Source organism: Oncorhynchus gorbuscha, linkage group LG18 (genome assembly GCF_021184085.1).
Source record: "Oncorhynchus gorbuscha isolate QuinsamMale2020 ecotype Even-year linkage group LG18, OgorEven_v1.0, whole genome shotgun sequence".
NCBI classification, from domain to species: domain Eukaryota; kingdom Metazoa; phylum Chordata; class Actinopteri; order Salmoniformes; family Salmonidae; genus Oncorhynchus; species Oncorhynchus gorbuscha.
In genome coordinates, this window is record NC_060190.1 from 22,116,380 (window position 1) to 22,126,379 (window position 10,000).

At 41.9% G+C, this 10,000-nt stretch overlaps 1 protein-coding gene across 2 annotated transcripts in view; it reads left to right on the forward strand.

Moving 5' to 3' along the window:
* The window catches only part of LOC124002961 (CSC1-like protein 2), a 92,247-nt gene extending 83,504 nt beyond the window's left edge, over positions 1-8,743 (forward strand). The window contains exons 22-25 of one of the 2 annotated variants that reach the window (XM_046310829.1): positions 533-700; positions 989-1,125; positions 1,265-1,351; positions 5,268-8,743. In XM_046310829.1, coding sequence (XP_046166785.1) covers positions 533-700; positions 989-1,125; positions 1,265-1,351; positions 5,268-5,450 — 575 coding nt within the window. In that variant the 3' untranslated portion in view covers positions 5,451-8,743. The remainder of the gene's footprint in view (positions 1-532; positions 701-988; positions 1,126-1,264; positions 1,352-5,267) is intronic. The other variant, XM_046310827.1, reaches the window with a different exon arrangement.
* Positions 8,744-10,000: the final 1,257 nt, after the last annotated feature.

Below are 10,000 nucleotides of genomic sequence, written 5' to 3' on the forward strand. Positions count from 1 at the left end.
TGGCAATTGCTAGGCCTCCGAGCATAAGGCACTACAGAGGGTAGTGCGTACGGCCCCGTACATCACCGGTGCCAAGCTTCCTGCCGTCCAGGACCTCTATACCAGGCGGTGTCAGAGGAAGGCCCTAAAAATGTTCAGACTCCATGCATAGCCATTTTAATAACCCTACTTTCATGTACAAGGTTACCGCGACACCGGTGCCCCCGCACATTGACATTGACACAGACTCTGAACCGGTACCCCCTGTATATAGCCCCGCTATTGTCATTTACTGCTGCTATTTGATTATTTGTTTTTCTTATCTCTTACTTTTTTTATTAGGTATTTTCTTAAAACGGCATTGTTGGTTAAGGGCTTGTAAGTAAACATTTCACTGTAAGGTCTACACCTTTTCGGCACGTGACAAATACAATTTGATTTGATGTCAGTTGTCTCCAGCAAATACCTAAAATGGGTGGGGGGAGGTGCATGTTCAGTAGTTATACCATTTAAACAACAGTTCTCAAACAAAGAAAATTCTCCCTCTTTCTAGGTCTGATGTACATGCTGCTGAAGCACCTGGTGGATAGATACAACATGTATTACGCTTACCTTCCATCGAAACTGGACAAGAAAATCCACTCAGGTGCTGTCAATCAGGTGGTGGCAGCTCCCATCCTCTGTCTTTTTTGGCTGCTATTCTTTTCCACCATGCGCACAGGTAAGGGGCTGGGGGGGGGGGGGGGATCTTTTTCTTTCCTGAATTAGTGGTAATTTGGATTGTTTAATTGTGTATTTATTCATACAACAACACAGAGTTACACATGGAGTAAAACAAACATACAGTCAATAATACAATAGAAAAATAAGTCTATATACAATGTGTTAGTAATGTGTTAGTACCTTACACTTACCACCTTTTTCAGAGGGTGAGTCCTGAAGTGAAACAAATTAAATTACAGTAAATTAAAGTAAATTATCATCTCTTTGCACTTTTTAAAAAACCCAGGCTTTGTAACCCCCACGTCCATGTTCACTTTGGTGGTCCTAATCATCACCATTGTGGTATGCCTGTCGCACGTCTGCTTCGGCCACTTCAAGTATCTCAGCGCTCACAACTACAAGGTACGGGTCACTGTGCTCAAGGTACGGCTCACCAACACGCCAAGTGTCCAGTCCTTCAATTCAGGTAGCAGACTTAGGCCAAGTAGTACCATAGAGGATCATCTCTGACAGCTCTTTCCCCTTCTTTCCCCCTTTTCTTCCCTCCTCTGGCCTTAAACAGATTGACACCAAGGAAACAGATGTTGACGTGGTTGAAAATGGCCGCCCTCCACTCCGCACCTTCTCTTCTCCTTCTAATAAGTCTCAGGTAAGCAGATTTTTAAAAAATGTTAGTATTCCAAGCTGTTGAATTGTGGGGGACTAGAATGGAACTGTCCAGATGGCACAGTGAGATTGGCCCAACGTTATCGCAATGCGTAATTTTGTCCAGTGTTCCAACGATGTGTGTTTGTTTGATCCCTTGACAAACAATCTGACTTTGGTCCAAATCTGGGATTCAAAAAAACAACAAAGCAGCCACCCGCCATTGTTTTGGAAAATGGAAAAAAGATGAGACTGGAGAAATGTAACCACTCAAATTCATAGACCGAGCTATCGGTGAAAGGACGAACCGTCTGTGAGATCAAAGTTATAGCTTGAATATTTTATGAAGCTATACAGTACTTCGACATTGCAGCCGACTTTCAAAAGCAAGTCGAGCTTGACTGATCTACAAATCAGCTTGCATCATAAATAACTACTCATCGCGCCCTCAGAGCATGCGCAGACCAGCTGGCCGGTGTGTTTACGGACATATTCAATCAATCCCTATACCAGTCTGCTGTTCCCACATGCTTCAAGAGGGCCACCATTGTTCCTGTTCCCAAGAAAGCTAAGGTAACTGAGCTAAACGACTACCGCCCCGTAGCACTCACTTCTGTCATCATGAAGTGCTTTGAGAGACTAGTCAAGGACCATATCACCTCCACCCTACCTGACACCCTAGACCCACTCCAATTTGCTTACCGCCCAAATAGGTCCACAGACGATGCAATCTCAACCACACTGCACACTGCCCTAACCCACCTGGACAAGAGGAATACCTATGTGAGAATGCTGTTCATCGACTACAGCTCGGCATTCAACACCATAGTACCCTCCAAGCTCGTCATCAAGCTCGAGACCCTGGGTCTCGACCCCGCCCTGTGCAACTGGGTACTGGACTTCCTGACGGGGCCGCCCCCAGGTGGTGAGGGTAGGCAACAACATCTCCTCCCCGCTGATCCTCAACACGGGGGCCCCACAAGGGTGCGTTCTGAGCCCTCTCCTGTACTCCCTGTTCACCCACGACTGCGTGGCCACGCACGCCTCCAACTCAATCATCAAGTTTGCGGATGACACAACAGTGGTAGGCTTGATTACCAACAACGACGAGACGGCCTACAGGGAGGAGGTGAGGGCCCTCGGAGTGTGGTGTCAGGAAAATAACCTCACACTCAACGTCAACAAAACTAAGGAGATGATTGTGGACTTCAGGAAACCGCAGAGGGAACACCCCCCTATCCACATCGATGGAACAGTAGTGGAGAGGGTAGCTAGTTTTAAGTTCCTCGGCATACACATCACAGACAAACTGAATTGGTCCACTCACACTGACAGCGTCGTGAAGAAGGCGCAGCAGCGCCTCTTCAACCTCAGGAGGCTGAAGAAATTTGGCTTGTCACCAAAAGCACTCACAAACTTCTACAGATGCACAATCGAGAGCATCCTGGCGGGCTGTATCACCGCCTGGTACGGCAACTGCTCCGCCCTCAACCGTAAGGCTCTCCAGAGGGTAGTGAGGACTGCACAACGCATCACCGGGGGCAAACTACCTGCCCTCCAGGACACCTACACCACCCGATGTTACAGGAAGGCCATAAAGATCATCAAGGACATCAACCACCCGAACCACTGCCTGTTCACCCCGCTATCATCCAGAAGGCGAGGTCAGTACAGGTGCATCAAAGCTGGGACCGAGAGACTGAAAAACAGCTTCTATCTCAAGGCCATCAGACTGTTAAACAGCCACCACTAACATTGAGTGGCTGCTGCCAACACACTGTCATTGACACTGACCCAACTCCAGCCACTTTAATAATGGGAATTGATGGGAAATGATGTAAATATATCACTAGCCACTTTAAACAATGCTACCTTATATAATGTTACTTACCCTACATTATTCATCTCATATGCATACATATATACTGTACTCTACATCATCGACTGCATCCTTATGTAATACATGTATCACTAGCCACTAACTATGCCACTTTGTTTACTTTGTCTACACACTCATCTCATATGTATATACTGTACTCGATACCATCTACTGTATGCTGCTCTGTACCATCACTCATTCATATATCCTTATGTACATATTCCTTATCCCCTTACACTGTGTATAAGACAGTAGTTTTGGAATTGTTAGTTAGATTACTTGTTGGTTATCACTGCATTGTCGGAACTAGAAGCACAAGCATTTCGCTACACTCGCATTAACATCTGCTAACCATGTGTATGTGACAAATAAAATTTGATTTGATTTGAATATTATTTGTAGATCAGTCAGTCACAATGAGGCATCACGGCTTTGATGCTCCCGAACACGGCCCATGTCAAGTGTTTTCGGATCATGTCATCGGAAATACTTTTTTTCCTCTTTATCTTTTTGAGTACGAAACATAGATACACACCATTTTCATGTGGGTTCGTTTCCCAAGAGCACACATACGTAAAATCTATGCACACATGACTAAGTTGCTTTGGATAAAAGCGTCAGCTAAATAGAATATATTATTATATATGCTGATGTTGGGGAGGTGCTGAAAATGATGAATATAAAATGTTCCTTTAATTTGAAATGACATGAAAATCACCAGCTCGACCTGCTATCACGCTATGTTTGCAAGTGCTAAATTGCTTGTGTTATAGTGGAAACTCTGACGAGTCGGGTTCTGATGCCCGACTTGGCTGTATATAAATGTTTGTCTCCTTGTCAATGCAACTACGTACCATCTCCCTGTCAGCTTTTCACCAGCAGCATACCACTCTGCACCCCACTTCTGTCTTGCTTCTGAAGCTAAGCAGGGTCGGCCCTGGATGGGACACTAGATGCTACTGGAAGAGGTGTTGGAGGGCCAGTATGGGACACTTCACCTCGGGTCTTAAGATCAAATCCCAATACCCCAGGGCAGTGAAGGGGACATTGCACTGCTTAGGCTTGCATCTTTCAGATGGGACTTTAAATGGGTGTCCTAACTCTGTGGTTGTTAAAAGTCCCACAGCACTTATCGCAAGAGTAGGGGTGTCCTGGCTAAGTTCCATCATGGCCAACTAATCATCCCCTAATTGGCATATTTCACTCCTCACCTCTCCACCATGCTAGCTGATGTGTGATAAGGGTTCTGGCACAAAATGGTTGCTGTGCATTACCCAGGTGGGTCCCACACATTGGTGGTGGATGAGGTGAGTTTCCCCCTTATGATCTAAAGCGCTTTGAGTACCGAAGTTGGTTGAAAGGGGCTATACAAATCCAATCCATCATTATTATAGACTTTTGACAATTTGCTCCCTGTGTATTCCCTGTCCCAGTGATGGTTTGGAGTCAGCAGCCCTTTTAAATAGGTCTTAATGTCAATTATAATATCTGTAATAGAGAAAAAGAGAAGAAAGAATAAGAGAAAAATAAAGAACTTTGAAGTTGCTTGTTCACTAGTCATTCTGATCATATTCAATGTAAACAAACAGCAGTGTCTTGCTGATTTACTATTGGTTCACATTCTTGGCAGTTGAACATGTGAACATTTCTCGCATAGAATGGGCGATTTTCTGCCCGACTAGATGCGCAGGCATTGTATTGCATCAACCAATGGTTGTGTCGACTACGCAGTCAGGCATCATTTTGCTATATCATATGATATGTTTAACTGATATGTTAAATACCTATCCAGGGCTTGTAAGAGCTGGCATTGATCTGCAATGTAGTCAGGCAGGAACTCAACCATTGTATGTATGTATGGGTTATGATGAAGTATGAAGCAATACAAAGCTAAGGAGTATTCTTTCAAAAACAAGTGGAAGTTGAAATTATCAGTACAAATTCAAACACCTTTAACTTCTCACGATGCCATTTATAAACATATTAATGGTGACATGCAGGATCCTTCATAACATTGAATGTTTGTTTCTTTTCTCCTTAGCAACCAACATACATTGCCCAGGTTTTACAGGACCCAATCATGGATGATGCTTGCACAGGCAGTGGGGAGGAAGATCGGGGGTCCTCACAGGATGAGGAGATGATAAACACTGGGAATAGTCTCAATGAAGCTGACTTCCAGTCCGGTGAAGACAGCCTCATAGCCAACGAGGTCCACCAGTAACACTACCAGCTGAGAAGGGGAAAGAGCGAAAGATGGTGAGGGAGGGATTTTGAAGAGGATGAATGCCAGACACGAACAACAAACCACCAACTTCACTTTGGATTCTAAAACAATTTGCACTCATTGCTCCCCCACCTTTTTTCAGTTGTGCCTCTGCACATTGGCATTACCAGAAAATGCCAGGTACATCACCCCCACACACACACACACACACACACACACACACACACACACACACACACACACACACACACACACACACACACACACACACACACACACACACACACACACACACAGTGTAATTGTGAATGGTTTTGTTAAGTATAATTTGGAGCTTGTCTCTGCAGATTCTTCAAAGTCCCCTCTGTGTATTTTGAACACCTATCAGCGCGATATGAATCTGGGTGTTGACGCCCCTTGTTTTATTTATTTATCTACTGGAGTCCTACACTTTTATGGAGATTCTATGGAGCACAAGTCCAACACTGGTTTTCATCCAATCCAAAGAGATGGAGTCCCAGGAAAGAAACCATACAATAGCCTAGACTTTGTACATATCCCAAAATATGCCAACTGTCTTTGTCTCTTATTTGAAAGAGGGGGTCAAAATTGTGCCTGGTTTGGGTTTCTTTTCATCCATGTTTCCTTACTAAATCCCCATCAGTGTGGCTCAGGACTGGTGGAGAGGTCATGAAAATTAGGCTACAAAGCCTCTAATGAAATCCTGCTCCAAGCACAGGTCCCATTGAACTTTTATGGGTCTACAGACTCATACTCAAACTAAACTTGGTTCATTCTTGTCAATGTGCAAAGCACCCTGCATTAGGTCTTCTTTCTCATAGCTTATGAACAAAATGACTTGCTTGCCCCTTTTTTCTTTGATATCTTATGTTCGTCATAAGATATTCACTCTGCCACTGAACATCCTAGTCATGTGATTGGAGACACCATCTTAACATGACGTATAAAAACATGATGCAGTCACTGTCAAGTTTGTATTATTATTATTTATTTTTTTACTTCATGCGTCTCACGTCACTGAATGGGCACTGTTGGAGGATATCAGGGCCATCACATCGGCCCTCTGTTGTGTCATCGATATTCCAAAGACGGCAGTGGGCATGGCATGCCAAACAGACCAGGGTCCGCTCAGATGGATTGTGGGGTTTCTGGTGTGACTTGTGTTGACATGGCATTTGTCTACTGTCCTCCTGCCTGTGATGCCCTGTCAGTCACCTGGTCTTGCTGCTCCCCTCCATCCTGTCCATCTCAGTTTCCAAAGGGTCAGTCATGGATGGCTTGGTGACTCTTGCAGTCACTAACGTTGTACAGTTTTTATTTTGTCTTTTATTTTTTATTTTACCTCTACCACCTTAAACATATGAACATATACACCTGAAATAGGAAGCACAATTTCTTGTCGGTGTATAGTTCAAATAGGCAACTTCGACTCTAACTGGGTTCTGTTCACCTTGGAGAACTTCAACATTTACACAGTAGTACAATAGTTTAGCCTATGTTGTAGATCCAGGGAAAAGCTGGGAGACATGAAGAAACTGGTCTTGCCTCAAGTACTCTCTACCCTTAAAATCCTCCAGTCAGAAGTACGATATATGCATCTCTGGAAAAGCCAAGTCCCAGTGCATTAGCTGTTTTTCTATGCTTTCTCTGAAGGAATAGAAATTAAGTGTAGATTAAAAATGTAGTATTTTGCTCTTCAGGAGTCATACCTATGGAAGGTAATTGTTCAGATATACAGCACCAATGAATAGCGATGCTTCCATTTATTTTTGTCACATCAGTTTGGGTGCAGTGTGTCTCTGATTGGAAGTGCAATCAGCCAGGTGTCTGTCTGATGCAAATTGGCTCTCGGATTCTTTTCTCAGCCCGCATAGCAACTTCCCCATTTGGTGTTCACAGTTATACCCTGGGAAATTGTGGTGACATTTCAAAGGCAGTGTGCAATTTATTTTCTTAATGCACTTCAAGCACAAAACACATGAAAACGCAATCAAATACTTCCATAAAAGGCACTGGGTGTATAACTATGTATATAATTTCATATATATCTTAAATTACCACAATTTCATGAATTTGAAATAATCCAGTCCAAAACAGAAAAAAGTGGATAACAGGTACATTAGGCAGAATTAAATGTAACTTTCCTGAAGTATTAAATCACTGGGTAAGTATATCAATATACAGTAGTGATGGCTCTATCTCCCTAATACTTTTAAGTGGAGCATTCTAAGTATTTCTTTATAAACCTAGCCAGTCCTTTCAGATCTGTGAACACCATAGGGATTTGGCCAAATGGACCAAAAATGGACCAGGCCCAAGAGTGTGGCTCCACTGACTAGTCCAACAAATGAGGTGCACTGATAGTGAAGATCTGCTAGAGGTCACTGTATACCTGTGTTTTTGTATTACTATTATTATCATGTTTTGGAACGGGACGAATCGTCTCTGTGCAAAATGATTTGTTGTAACAAAAAAAGGATGTTTTACCAATTTGCATCAGGAACATGCAACAGCAAGCCTGACATGCAGCAAAGAAATAGGAAATGGAAATGTTCAAGTCTCAGGTGTACTTGTTTAAAAAAAAAAATGTTTACATGTGTTTTTTTTACATTGTGATAGTTGTTTTCAACTTTAAGCATTTTGATCTGTTGATGAAGCTAATCTATGAAAGCTGTGGCTATTGGTAACATTCTATCAGGTAGGAAAATAAAAACATGTACCGTGGTTGTCTTGTTATTAGCAGCACAGTTTCCTCTGTAGACACTGAAATTACCATTGTATTGTGGTTTGTCCCTGTTTGAAAACCATAGCTACATGCTGGAGATATTGTAGCTTTTCTGTGTCTACTCTGTTCTGTAACATCTGTTTCCCTTTTTAAGTGAGTGTGCACTAACACTGTTCATGATTGTATGCACTCTAACACAAGACTAACAACTATCCAGTGGAAGTACATTTTCCTGACAATATAATAAATATTTTAAGAGGCTTGCTTGCTAATGGACAGTCTATTTCTCAATGGAAATGAAGTTACTTTACAATAACACTATTCTACAGTGACGAAAAAGGCTGAGATATTTTTGTAAATCTCAAAAGGAACTGTTTTCAGTGACACAGCCTATTCCAGATGTGATACCGATTATGTTGAAAGCTGTGACGATGCCGTTACATGTATTGTGATTTTTTATTTATCATGAACTGACTTTTTATTTTATAACTTGCTAAGGATTTAAGTTATGAAAATAAACATGCCTTGATAGAAGGATTCGGGATCAGGAATGGTTTGCTAAAAGTTTATGATTAGATTTCTATATACACTACCATTCAAAAGTTTGTGGTCACTTAGAAATGTCCTTGTTTTTGAAAGAAATGTCCATTTAAAATAACATCAAATTGATCAGAAATACTGTGTAGACAGTGTTGATGTTGTAAATGACTATTGTAGCTGGAAACGCAGATGTCTTTATGGATTATCTACATAGGCGTACAGAGGCCTATTATCAGCAACCATCACTCCTGTGTTCCAATGGCATGTTGTTGGCTAATCCAAGTTCATAATTTTAAAAGGCTAATTAATCATTACAAAACCCTTTTGCAATTATGTTAGCACAGCTCGAAAGTGTTTTGCCTATTAAAGAAACAATAAAACTAATCGAACCCACAAATGCTGATGCTCCAGATACCCAACATGTCTAAAGAAGGCCCGTTTTATTGCATTTTTAATCAGGACAACCGTTTTCAGCTGTGCCAAGGGGGCGGCAGGTAGCCTAGTGGTTAGAGCGTTGGACTGGTAACCGAAAGGTTGCAAGATCAAATCCCCGAGCTGACAAGGTAAAAATCTGTCGTTCCGCCCCTGAACAAGGCAGTTAACCCACTGTTCCTACGCTGTCATTGAAAATAAAAATTTGTTCTTAACTGACTTGCCTATTTAAATAAAGGTAAAATAAATCAAATAACAATTGCAAAAGAGTTTTCTAATGACCATTTAGCCTTTTAAAATTATGAACTTAGCCAAAACAGGAAAAAGTTAATAACAGAACAAAGGGAGAAATAGGGAGAAATAGATAACTAAAATCATTGACTAATAATTTTAAGTGGAGCATTGTAAGTATTTCTTCATAAACCTAGCCAGTTCTTTCAGATCTGTGAACACCATAGGGATGGGTCCAAATGGAAAAGACTAGGGACCAAAAATGGACCAGGCCCAAGCGTGTGGCTCCACTGACTAGTCCAACAAATGAGGTGCACTGATAGTGAAGATCTGCTAGAGGTCACTGTATACCTGTGTTTTTGTATTACTATTATTCTCATGTTTTGGAACGGGACGAATCGTCTCTGTGCAAAATGATTTGTTGTAACAAAAAAAGCATGTTTTACCAATTTGCATCAGGAACATGCAACAGCAAGCCTGACATGCAGCAAAGAAATAGAACTAGAGCAGTGACTTAAGGAAATGTTCAAGTCTCTTGTTTGGAAAAAAAAATACATCTGTTTTTTTTGTGTGCATTGTATTAGTTTGCAACTTTAAG